Source organism: Lynx rufus, unplaced genomic scaffold (assembly GCF_022079265.1).
Source record: "Lynx rufus isolate CCGP_SWC_20201006 ecotype Redwood Valley unplaced genomic scaffold, mLynRuf1.p SCAF_18, whole genome shotgun sequence".
In the NCBI taxonomy this organism is placed as follows: Eukaryota; Metazoa; Chordata; class Mammalia; order Carnivora; family Felidae; genus Lynx; species Lynx rufus.
The window spans coordinates 24,455,627-24,468,583 of NW_025814832.1; the positions used below are offsets into that span (position 1 = coordinate 24,455,627).

General features: G+C 57.2%; 1 protein-coding gene across 1 annotated transcript; it reads left to right on the forward strand.

Moving 5' to 3' along the window:
- The first annotated feature begins 460 nt into the window (after window positions 1–460).
- COPZ2 (COPI coat complex subunit zeta 2) lies at window positions 461–10,235 on the forward strand. Its single transcript, XM_047081572.1, has 9 exons — window positions 461–571; window positions 1,328–1,402; window positions 2,972–3,053; window positions 3,593–3,684; window positions 4,141–4,196; window positions 4,949–5,026; window positions 7,542–7,593; window positions 8,201–8,239; window positions 10,188–10,235. Exons 1-9 carry the CDS (start codon window positions 461–463, stop codon window positions 10,233–10,235), a joined length of 633 nt encoding a protein of 210 aa, XP_046937528.1.
- The last annotated feature ends 2,722 nt before the right edge of the window (window positions 10,236–12,957 follow it).

Genomic DNA, 12,957 nt, shown 5'->3' on the forward strand with positions numbered 1-12,957 from the left:
TACCAGGGGTCAAGAGACAAAACTGGGCTTTGGCCCCAGGACAGCCTGCGCACACCCGCGCAAACCCAACTCACGGGCCAGCGGGGAGGCAGGAGGGGAAAGCAGGGCTGGTCCCGGGGCAGCCTGAGGCTTCGGAGAGCTCTGGACTTGGCCGAACCCAGAGGAGCGAGGAGCGAGGAGCGGAGGAGGAGAGAGGGCAGGAGTGGGGTGAAGGGAGCTGGGCTGCGGGGCGCGGCGCGGAGTGGGCGGGAAGGCAGAGCGGGGAGGGCAGGAGGCAGGAAAGGACCACCGGGAACAGGAAAAGACACGCACAGCGGGGCAGAGGGGGAGGGCGCCAGGCCTGCGGGCCGCGGGGACAGCGCAGGCGGTGGCCTCCGGGGGGCGGCCCGGCGGGCAGGGCGGGCCGGGCGGGCGGAGGCGGGGCGGCGGGCGGCGCTGTCAGCGCGAGGCGGCGAGCGGAATGCAGCGGCCGGAGGCCTGGCCACGTCCGCACCCGGGGGAGGGGGCCGCGGCGGCCCAGGCCGGGGGCCCGGCGCCGCCAGCCAGAGCCGGGGAGCCGGCGGGGCTGCGGGTACGGAGCGGGCGGGCGCCAGGGTCCCGGGCGATGGGAGCTGGGCTGGGGGGGGGGGGTCCGCCAACTCACGGCCCGCGCCCCCGCGCCCGGGAACTTGGGGCCCCCGCCAGGGGAGGGGGCCCGGGCCAGGGCAGGGGATAAAAAGTTCTACGGGCGCGGACCCGCGAGGAGGCCCGGCTTGAGCGCGCGTGGGGTGAAGTTCTGGATCAGTTCGGAGAGGTGATGGGCACGGCTTGGGGGTGGGGGTGGCCCGAGGTTCCGCCGGGAGGGGTGAGGAGTGGCGGGGCGGCCCGGGACTCCAGGTCCCACGGGCCGTCGGCTGACGTGCGTGCTTCTGGAGCCCCCCTCCCCGGGCCAGGGGGCTGGGGGCGCGCTGAGAGCGCGGGTCCAGCCTCGGCCCGGGGTTCGCTGGAAGGAGGAGGCTCGGCGCCGCTGTCCCCCCGGCCCAGGTTCTGTGATACACTCCGACTCGGGCTCTGGAGCAGTCAGTGCATGACAGAACTTGGGCCCGGACGGACCTTCTGCACCCAATGGGCACAGCGCCCACCCGGGGCCTGCAGTGGAACATCTGCCTGGGAGTGGAGCAGGCGCTGGAGTTGGCCCGTGTAGCACAGGGTTGGGCCAGAACCAGCTGTGGACCTTTGGGGTCGCTGGAGCCTGAGGATGGACTCCTGGGGCCAGCAGATGCCATAGAGACAATGGCAGGGTGTCTGCCTTGAGTCAGGAGCCAACGGAGCTCTCCCCTGGTGTCAGTTGCAGGAACCTTCCCTCTACACCGTCAAGGCTGTTTTCATCCTAGATAATGACGGACACCGCCTCCTAGCCAAGGTAACCTCCCACCCTCACCAGAAGGCCCCTGAACACACCGTGCTCCAGCCCCCAAAACAGAAGTCCCCATCCCAGCTGACTCCCCTCTCAGGAGGACCCCACTGTGGGCTCTGTGATTCAGAGCAGCCGGGCTTAGACCCCCTCCAAAGATCATTCTGTGCATCCTCCTGCCTTGTCAGACTGCTGGCCCCTGAAGTCCCCTCTTTCCACTCACATTCCCTGAAATGTCTTCTTACCATTCTTTCCACTGGCCAGCTGGACCTTGGGCATGGAAGGGACCTCCTGAGGGGTCAGTGGAGTGTTGAGCTTGGAGCCGAGGAGTCTTAGTCCCCAACTCTAAAGAGGCAACCTCCACTTTTCTCCTACAGTTTGGTAAACACTGAGGATTTAGTCGGAGAAGTCTGAGAACGTAGCTTAGAGATCTTAGAGACCAGACGATCCAACTTTTTCGTTTCATAAATGAAGACAATGTGGTCTAGAGAGCTAAATGAGTTGCCTGAGGTCACAAGTACCACTATCAGAACACAGATCTGAACTCAGGTATTCCGACCTGAAGCTCGGGAGGGTGATTTTCACTACACCAACCATCTGGTTGTCCGGTATGTGTCCTCCGCGGCCTGGGGGAACCGAACTAGGATAATCCAGAAAATTAATGTCTGTCGTCAACACAATCAGCTACAGCAGGGCTATGGCACCTAAACTAGCTACGAAATGCCTTCTAGGTTTGTTTGTTTGTTTGTTTGTTTGTTTGTTTGGGACTGAAACTTTTTGTCTTCCTGGTATTCAAATGAGCTTGCTCGCCACAGCAGTGGCCAGCAGGGAGGCGACTAAGATGCCTGCAGAGGGGACTACCAAGTGGCAAAATTCACATCCAGAACGCTGAAAGCTCAGCCGACCACACTGTGCTCCAGCAATGCCTAGGCTCTAGGGCCTCCTCCCAGCGGGACCCATCCCTGTTCAGATTAAGAAACTGAGTCAGAGAAACGGGCTCACCAAAGCCAAATACGAAAGCATTGGCTTAGTTAGCCAGTGGGTGCTGGGAACGTTCCCTTAAATACTTAGCCTTCCCCATAACCCTGTCTACAGTCAGACCCTGCTTGGCTCTGCCCCTTACAACTAGGAGATGTTGGGGGAGATCATCTGATTTCTTCATGCCTCAACTTCCCCATCAACAAAATGGGGATAATAAAGTAGCTGTCATGACGGTGATGGTTGTCGCAAGGGCCCCCTGGCTCTGCCATCTTTCCGGCAGACTCCGCTTCCTGTAGAAACGGTGGGACCTAGTGGCCACCCCAGTCCTTAGCGCACAGCACATCTGCCAAATGGCCAAAAGCCGCCAGGAAATCAGGAGAGGGCTCCGAAAGGCAGGGCTTAAAATTCCTCTACCTCTTACGACGTTCTTTGCTTAAAATTTGTGTCTATGGGGAAACAGTGAGCATACGGCCTAAAGGGCAACAAACAGAGGAGATGGGGCTCTGGTTGGCCAGCACCTACATTCTCTGCCGCCCGTGCAGGGGGGATCCAGGCTCTGTGGAAACCTGTCACCCCTTCTCCTTCCCTTTCTCATAGTATTATGATGATACATTCCCCTCCCTGAAGGAGCAGATGGCCTTTGAGAAAAATGTCTTCAGCAAGACCAGCCGAACTGACAGTAAGTGTCTGCCTCTTCCTTGCTCAGAACTCTCAGATGCACTTCACCGTCCTCTCCATCTGGACACATCTGTCCCTACCAGCCATACGTACCCACAGGCCACCCCCTTTTTTCTCAGAGGTTCTTTTTCCTCTCCTTCCCAGCTGTTATTCTCTCCCTTCCTGTAGGGAACCTTCACTCCCGATCCCGCTCTACCCCCCACCCCACCCCCCAACACGGCAAGACCTCTCTCTCGGCAGAAGAGGCCAGTGGCATTGTATGTCCCCACAAGGCATTGCACATAGTGCGGGGGGTGGGGGCGGGGGGCGGAAGTCAACCCTGCACTGGGTTTGTTGGCTCCTCAGAATGAGGTGATCTCTAGAAATAGAGTAGAGCCTGGAGGAAAGGACACACAGCACCCCGGTGGTAGTGTCCCTTGCGCTAGTCTTGTCAAGGGTTCCTTGGAAAGAGGAGGAAAAAGGGGGAGACCGGCAGAGCTGGAGATCAGGAGGAGGGACCCGGCAGAGGTGGCCAGACCTGAAAGCCCCCTCCACTTCTAGGTGAGATTGCATTTTTCGGGGGCATGACCATCGTCTACAAGAGCAGCATTGACCTCTTCCTGTATGTGGTGGGCTCCTCCCACGAGAATGAGGTGAATTCAGGAGGTTGGGGTGATGGGGAGGGTCTGTCTACGGCTCGGGCTCCGGAGTAGAAGCTGGGTTCTGAAGGCTCCTCATTGGTACCCCTCCTTCTAGGCTCTGGGGGATGGGGAACAGCCAGAAGTGGTTCCTTCTGGGATGGTTCATATCCACGGTGCCTCTTAGTGTCCTTGGGAACCAGAAGTGAAGTCCTCTGCAGGGAGTCTTTGCTTCTTCCTTAAAATATCACTGGGGAAGGGTACACTCAGTGTCCCACAGTGGGGCACTCCAGTGCTTCTCAGCCCATGCCAGGGAGGCACGCACGCCTGAGGTCCAGCTGCACTCAGTCTCCAGCCCTGTCCTCTCTGGAAGGGGACAGCTGCCCACACAGGTAGGCTCTGGATTCTCCGTTTGGCCTTCTCGACCTCAAGCTCTCGTGTTTTCCTCCTCCCGTCTCCACCCATCCTCAGCTGATGCTCATGTCTGTCCTCACCTGCCTGTTTGAGTCCCTGAACCACGTGTTAAGGTGAGTGAGGTCCTCTGCCCTCCAAGGCCCTCATCCCCCAGGCCTTGATAGATCACAGAGGCAGGGCCCTTCCTCTGCTTTCCTCCTGAAGTCCCCAAAAGACCAAGACTGGAGCCAGAGCATCCGCCTCGAGGCCCCTGCCCTTCCCGGGACCACTGTGGTACCACCTAGAGCAGAGCCACCGGAGGGTTTGGCCAGAAAATGAGGTCCAGAGAAGCTGGGTGATTTGCCTGAGGTTGCAATCTGTTTACATCAGAACAGAGACCCAAATTCCGTTTTGTTTTGTTTTTTTCCTTGAAGTCCAGGGTGGTTTCCACTGCCTCCCCATTCAGTTACCTGGTATCTATCCCAGTGAACATGGCTTGGGTAAAGCAAACCAGGATAATCCAACAATAAACGTCCACAATCGAGACAATTAAGTATAGTATGGCTGTGACATCTAACCTAGCCATGAAATGCATTAGGGGTCACTCGGGGGGGTGTAATGTCAATGCCCCGCGTGTGGGAGGTCGGTCAGAGGAGGGCCTAAGGAAGCAGGAACCTTCCCTCTACACCGTCAAGGCTGTTTTCATCCTAGATAATGACGGACCTGCTCAGGAATCCCTTGCCTAGGTGCTCCCTCACTGCCCTTGGTGTTCTCCTCCCCAGTGCTTGTCGGGGGTGGGGTGGGGGGATGGGTGGAAGGAGAGAGAGTCTGCCTCATCTAGGCAGAAACTCAGCTCCTCATAGCCAGGAGCTTTGTCTGCCTTCAGGAAGAACGTGGAGAAGCGCTGGTTGCTGGAGAACATGGACGGAGCCTTCCTGGTGCTGGACGAGATTGTGGATGGCGGGTGAGGACCAGGGCCGGAGAGAAGAGGGGCTGCTCAGGGACACTCACAGCAGGAGGTGCCTTTGAGGGTCAACAGCACTAGATTGTACCAAGCACACTGTTGGCTCTCTGGCCAACTCTTCCCTCCCTGCCCCCCCACCCCGGCATATTCCCAGTGCTCCCATCCCCCCACCCCACTCACGAGGATGGAGGTTGATTTCAATGTTAGCCAAAGTCAAGCAAACAAAGTCATCTGATGCTGAACTCTGGCAGACTGTTGAAAGGCAGGGTTTGGGGAATGGTTTGATCTCCAGTGCCCAGAAAAAAAGGGGCAGCACAGGCCCCTGCCCCTCTCTGGAAGATCTCTCCCTACTGCCTGCATACCTCCCGCTCTTAGAGCTCCATTCCAACCTCAGCTAGATGCGTGACCTGGGCCACTGCTCATTCTGCCTCAGCCTTCCTTTCCTCATCTTTCCGATGGGGATAGGGGACTGACTACTTTCCTCATAGGCAGTGGGGATTCAATGAGGCGAGGCAGGTGAAGTTCACGGCTCTGGGCTCTCGTTCAATAAACTGCTATGCTACTGCTATGCTAGGATGTTCGTGGGAAGCCGGGAGCTCTTGCGAGAAGGGTTGATTAGTGAATTTCCATGGGGTGGGGCGTTGATATTGAGGGAGAAAAGGAAATTCTGGCTCTGGGGCAAAGGATAACAGAAACCAATCACCTTAAAAACATGCCTCTTTCATAACATCCATTTTAGAGATGAGGAAACAGAGGTTCAGAAATTCAAGGGACCTTTCCAAGGTCCCATGACTAGGGAGCAGCAAGGCCAGGATCAAACACCATGTGCGTGGTTCCAGAGACTGTGCTCTTTCCACGACACTGTACCACCACACACACTCTGGGAGATGGGGTACGGCGGGACTCCTTTCTCCTTCCCTCCTCCTTCCCTCTCTGTCGACTGCCTGTTGAGGCGAGGCCTTGTGCTAATTGCCAGAACCCCAAAGTGAGTGGGATAAGACCCAGGCTTCGTGGGACCGGAAGTATATGCAGTTTGGTGGAACCTCTTTAAGGAACACAGCCACACACATGCGCGCGCGCGCGCACACACACACAAATGCACACACTGTTACAAATATGAAATGAAGCGCAGGGCCTTGGAAGAGCCCTTGGAAGGGAGGATGTAAGCTTTATATGCCTCCAGGTCTCTGAGCCCCCCTGAGGAATTCAGTTTCCCTCCAAGGAAAATCAGGGAATGTCAGTTGAGGCAGTGCCAGGACTGGAACCTTGGCTGGGATGTTTCTGTATTTTTTTTTAATGTTTATTTATTTTTGAGAGACAGAGCACGAATTGGGGAGGGGCAGAGAGAGGGAAACACAGAATCCGAAGCAGACTCTGGGCTCCGAGCTGTCAGCACAGAGCTCGACGTGGGGCTCAAACTCCCTAACGGCGAGATCATGACCTGAGCCAAAGTCGGACCCTTAACGGACTGAGCCACCCAGGCACCCCGGGATGTTTCTGTCTTATGGGTGAAAGGATCTCTGGTGAGGGGCTGCCAGGTGCCCCAGTGATAGGGCCTGGAAGAAGCTCTTCGAGAAGTATCTGTTCACTTCCCTGGGACTGGTATGAAAGAAAAACTCGGCGTCTGCATTGGAGGAGCCTCATTGAGTAAAGAGGGGCACTTGGTCAATCCCACTGCCTCTGTCCCACCCACAGCGGCCAGACCTCGCACCTGCACCCTGAAGCATCCTCACAACAGCTTCATAGTGCCCCCGCTGTGTCGTGAAAGACTGAGCAAAACTGAGCAAAGCCTTGAAACTTGGGTCTATCAAAACGGAAGGCAGATTCTTTTTTTTTTTTTTTCAACGTTTATTTATTTTTGGGACAGAGAGAGACAGAGCATGAACGGGGGAGGGGCAGAGAGAGAGGGAGACACAGAATCGGAAACAGGCTCCAGGCTCTGAGCCATCAGCCCAGAGCCCGACGCGGAGCTCGAACTCACGGACCGCGAGATGGTGACCTGGCTGAAGTCGGACGCTTAACCGACTGCGCCACCCAGGCGCCCCAGATTCTTATTTTACCTGTCCCGCTACTTTCATGTACAGCATGACCCTGTGGCGTAGAATAAGAGTGAAACAAAATGGGATCCCCAGGGGCCTCCCTTCCTTCACCGCATCTGAATCCCTCCCTACACCCAGAATGCGAATAGAACTTTTCAGAGCTCAAAGGTTTTCGGTCTCTGCTTTTGACCCTCTGACCATTCTAGACCGGCCTGCCCTCACCCCGTTTCAAAGCTTTTGCCCAGTGACAACCAAGTGTGTCACCAGGTTTGATGTGGAGAGGAACCAAAGCTGAGGACTGTCCACAGTAAGGGAGAGTTCTGGCTGAGGAATACCAGGGGGAGAGGACCCCCGGGAGGGGGGCTGCTGCAGGATGCAGTAAGGGGGGTGGGGGTCAGAGGGAGGAGGCTTAGCAGGGAGAAGAGGCAGAGGGGAGTGTCATGGCATTGATTTTCCTCCCGGTTTCTCTCTTGTAGTGTGATTCTGGAGAGCGACCCCCAGCAAGTGATCCAGAAGGTGAATTTTAGGGTAAGAATTTTCCTGCATGCCCCTCACTCCCATCTCCCCCAGGCTGCCCTTCCCACCCTCCCCACCCCCTATCCTCCTGGCGCAGGCGGGATGCTAGGAACCCAGACTCTTCCAGCAGAAGCAACTACTAGTTTTCGGGGCGGGGGGGATGGCAGTTAGTACAAGCGATCTCCTCCTGCCCTCCCCCCTTTAGAATTCCCAAGTACCTCACCATCCTCCCCAGTGGCAAGTATGGACTGGGGAAAGAAAGAAAGTCACCAAAAGGCACCAGATGGCTGCCTTGGCCTTGAGTTTGGAGAGTGGAGGTACAGATAGACCCTCCCTGCCTAGTTTGGTTTCTCATGTCTGGATGAAACCTTTTCTCCCATCTTTATTCCCTTCGTGCCCTTGCTCCCCATACACCCATTGACGGGCCCCGGGGTCCTGGCTTCCAAGTGGCAGGCCGTGGGGCTTCCCCTCACCGGTGATACAGGTGCAGTTCTGGCTCCCCTAACCACTGCACCACCCCACCACCTCCTCTGAAGCCCCCTTTCCCTTCCTTCACCTCCCTTTCTTTACCCAATGCCCTCTCCTGGTCTGACCACTCTCTGACACTGCTTCCCCGCAGGCAGATGACAGCAGCCTGACTGAACAGAGTGTGGCCCAGGTAGGCCCCCGTTGTCTGCCTTGGCCAGGAATGGGACAGAGGGAGCCTCCCAGGGGGACCCAGTGGGACTATCGAGGCTGAGAAGTTAGGGGTGCAGGAGGGAAGGGATGAGGCAGTGACAGGCCATCTCTCAGAGAGAGTCACTGGAGGTTTCCAGAGTCTCCAAGATGGTACAGAGCTGGGCATTAATAAATGATGCATGCCTTACTAGCAACCCACCTCATCTGGCTTGGTGTAGTTGGCTGAAAAACCAGGGTCGTAAGCAACCACGCTGGAGATGGCTGGGTCACTTGTCCCCCGAAGCATTCTGGGGACTTATGGGCCCCCAAACCCAGAAGGGATAGCAAATAGGAGTTTTCCTACCACCTCACCCCTTGCTGTTCAGGGTTTCTGCTGGGGTTGTTAAGGGACCCTCAAATCTGTGACAGGATCTAACCACCTCCACTCGCCACTTGCCACCTTGCCCCTGAATGACCTGGTTGTGGAAAAGCCCGTCCCGGCCAGTCTCCTGCATGGTACTATCTGGGATGCATGTGCGGCCGGGCACCGGTTCCTGGATCTGTGGCCTGACTGGTTCCACAGCTGTGCAAACTTCCTGCTTGTCAGGCCGACTGCTTGACCTCCATTCTGTCTGCCCACAGGTCTCTCTGCCCAGACTAATCCTGCTTTTATGGAACTTCCTGCCCTCGTGCACTAACTACCTCCTGCTGTGATAGCTAAGGCAGAGATGGACCCAAGCCATCCCGTGTGGAGCCCCAGGTGTGCTGCCCCCTTCCTTTACTGCCTTTGCTGCTCCAGCAAACTGCCATGCGGCTCCCTCCTCCCCGTTCCCCGTGCCTCCTCACACCTTACCGGGAAGAGGGAGCCGCATGGCAGTTTCTCAGGCCAGAAAGAGGTTGGAGAGCAATGAGCAGAGCAGTTGAGAACACAGGCGCTGGTGGGAGTCATCCCAGGATGTACGTTCCGCCCTACCCCCTGCAAGCTGGGTGACCCACAGCAAGTTACCCAACCTCTCGGGGCCCCCACACAATCACAGGACGCTCCTCTTAGAGTTACTATGAGAATCAGAAAAGCAAATGCATGGAAAGCTCTTTAGCCCAGCTCCTCTATTTTTTTCTGAAAGGGGAAAGAATGAAGACCTGGCAAGTTAATGGAATTCTTGAGTAAAAAAACCAAGGGAGCTGTAGGTAGTGAATGCGAGATGAGGGGAAGGTTAAGTTTCTGGCTGGGACTACAGGAGAACCCCAGGGGCCGAGCGAGAGCGAGGAGGGGGACTGTGCAGGAAGAAGGGACTTCAGTGGAGGGGAATGAGGCTTGATGGCTGGAGGGATGAACTGAAGGACATACCTGGGGTCCCCACCGTGTTGCCACTGTGTGTGCACAGTCGAATGCATTTGTCAAAGTCCCGGACCGAGGCAGTTTTCCTCAGCAGGATGTGAGAATGACCGCATCTGAGTGCAGGTGTCCCAGGACAGCACTGGGCCAGCCCGCTTTGCCAGCTGTGCCACATCAGCAGCGGGCTGGGGTGGGGTGTTGAGGATACACTGCCAGCTGAGACCAGAGCTAGGGGTTTGCTGAGGTGTCCGGGCACAGGAAGCGTCTGGCCTGGGCCTAGTCTCTGCCTAGACGTGGCACTGTGGGCGGGCGCTCGCGTGGCGTGCCGTGGGTAGACGGGGCCTGCAGCCACACCCAGGGCGGCAGAGGCACGATCGGTGGAGGGCCCGGCAGGCTCCGGCCTGGGCCGGGAGCTGGCTGCAGCCAGTTTGGACTGCTCTGTTGCTGGCCTAGCCCCACTTAAGCCTGGCGGAGATGAGCTGGTGCCACCTAGTGACGAAGGGTCACAGGGACACTTAGGAAAAGTGGGCTCGTAGACCCGGCCCTCACTGCAGTGTGAAGGCGCTTGATAGTCCCCCTCTCAATTCTTTCAACCTTATTCCCTATCCCCTAGGTTCTTCAGTCTGCCAAGGAACAAATTAAATGGTCATTACTGAAATGAAGGCTGTGCATTCAGGGCTCCCTGCCCCCAGGGCATTTCCCCAATCCTGGCAAAAGCTGAAAGACCTCCGGAGAGGAGAGACCCCTCTGTCCCCCTAGGCTCTCCCAGAACTGACTCCTGAGGTCTCCGGCCAGGGACTCTGAGACGCAAAGATTTGGCTTCAGAAGTGACTCACCCCTTCTCACTGCCCTGACCTGCCCCTTGGGCCATGAGAACCAGCTGAGCTGCCTTAACTCAGACCTTAGGCATCCTTGGCCCCAGAACCCTAAATAAACCTGCTTTGTCTCCTGTCAATGGTCTCCTCTCCTGGCCTGAGAAGTGTGTATAAGTTCTGATAAGGGCTCCTGCACTCCCTGTGGCTCATCTTCAGGATGCCCAGTGCCAGGGTGTCCCGGCAGTAACCCTGTGGTCGCGATCGGGAAGGGGGTGGGTCAAGGGAAAGGGGACGATTTATCTCCCTGAGGGGGTGTGACACTAACACCACGGAGCCCCGTGTGTGTGATGAGAAGAGCCAAATATGATTGTGTGGCACGGTAAAAAATAATGGGTTGGGGCGCCTGGGTGGCTCAGTCTGTTGAGCGCCCGATTTCAGCTCAGGTCATGATCTCACAGTCTGTGAGTTCAAGCCCGCATTGGGCTCTGTGCTGACAGCTCAGAGCCTGGAGCTTCGGATTCTGTGACTCCCTTTCTCTCTGCCCCTCCCCTGCTCGTGCTCTGTCCCTGTCTCTCAAAAATTAACATTAAAAAACATTTTTTTAAAGTAATAATGGGTGATATGGCGCACATTTGGGGAAAACAATACAAAAGATGGTACACACATAGTGACCCTGTTGGGGATTCTTTACGTCATTTTCTCCATTCCCAGCTTCCAAAAGGGAAGGGCGTAAGGCTTCCTCTAGACAAACTGAGCAACAACACGCCCGTTTTTCTTGGCTTGACCCGTACCGCGTAATTCCTATTACTAGCATACATCTTCGGCACTAGAGCCCTGCAAGCGTACCACGGCTGGGCCTGGAGGCTGGCGGCGAGGAAGCATCAACCAGCCCCCACCATGCGTGTGTGTCCAGAGCACCCAGTGAGTTCCAGAGGGTGTAAATGAAGCGTTGCAGGTCCGGAGGATGAGGAGAGAAGGGCGGGGGCGGATCCCAGAGGAAAACGGGAAGGTGGAGCGACTTCCTAGGAGACGTGACTCTCCTTCTTTCGCTTCGTCCCAGAACCGCCCGTTTTTCCCTTTCTCTGACGCCTACCCTTTCTGCGTCTCTGTCCGTAAGTCCTCTACGGTGCCTAAGGGTCCCTCCCGGGACAGCTCAGGGACCTCGATACCTTTTTAAGAGCAACTGGCAGGTAAAAGCCCCGTCGAGACCCCGCCCCTGCCCCGCCCCTCGCCGGCACGCGGCGCCGCAGGGAGCCCCGCCCCAGGACCGCATCCGCGATCCTACAGCGCCACCTGGAGGGAAAGGCAGGAAACGCTCTCCCTCCGGGTCCTGCTCCCCTGACTAACTCCGCCTCCAGGGCGGGACCAACCCCCTGCCCCTAAGTTCCTCCCGGGCCTCCTATCCCAGACAACAGGGCGTTGCCCTAGCAACCAGCACGCTAGACCCGCCCTGCGAGTTCCGTGCCAGCTCGGACACACGAATTTCTGCCAGCCACTACAGTAAGAGAGCAGCGAGGCTTGGATGTTAATAGAAGCTGTCTCTGCGGGTTACCACGTCCTACATTATAAAACACCCTAAGATTGGATATTTATAATGGCCATGACTACTTCTGTAATTAGAGAAAATGATAAAGATATAGTTATATAAACAAATACGTTGTAGGCACTGTCTACATAACCCATTCCAGTAAATAATGCAAAAAGGCAACTCTGAAAGGGAAAAAAGAATATGCAGTTAAATGCTGTAGAGTTCAGGGGCCAGTGTGGCGACGGGAAATGAGAACTTCTCCCCTAATACTTTGGCAAATATGCGGCCTCATCCGGTGCCCGGCTCCATCCACTGCCTCTAAACGACCGCAAGGTCGAGAGGGGCAAATTAGCTTCCTAGCAACCCGGTCGCGCCTGCCCAGGCCCTGTAATTCCAGTTATGCAGGGACTGGAATGGGAAGTCCTGACCCTTCACACAAACAGCCTCACCGAATTCCTGTGGACTATGCGATGCTATCCCCATTTTACGGAGGGGCAACACCGAGGCTCTGAAAGTTAAACTGTTTGCAGCAGTTTCCGCAAAGCCCGGCTCGGGAAGGAGAACTGGAGAGAGGTGGCTTTCCCGCGCCCCCTGACCTAGGGCCACACAGGGACTGTACTGGGTTAAGAGGAATGAGCGGAGGGGGCATAGTAACGCAGAGAGACGACAGGAAAGGTGTCCTCGCCCGCTGTGACTAAAGGACTGCTGGGAAGGGAGGTGCAGCAAAGCCGCCGACCCACGCCCGCGGCGGGGAAAAGACGGCGCTGAGAAGGCAGCGGAAGCCGGGCAGTGTGGGCAGGGAGGGAGCGCTGCTCCTTCCCGGGGATCTCAAGTCTGCTGGCCCGTCTGGGGGCCGAGACGGAGAGTCTGCCGCGTCCCCGGGCCCCTTGGCGCCCGCAGCCCCGCGGAGCCGCCAGAACGGCGGGCCTGGCGGTCTGCCTAGAGCTCTGCCCGCCCGCCCGCACCCGCTTTCCCGCAGATCGCCTCATTAGCGCTGCCCCGGGCCGGAGCCGGCCGCCGCAGAGGGGAGCGCGCAGCAC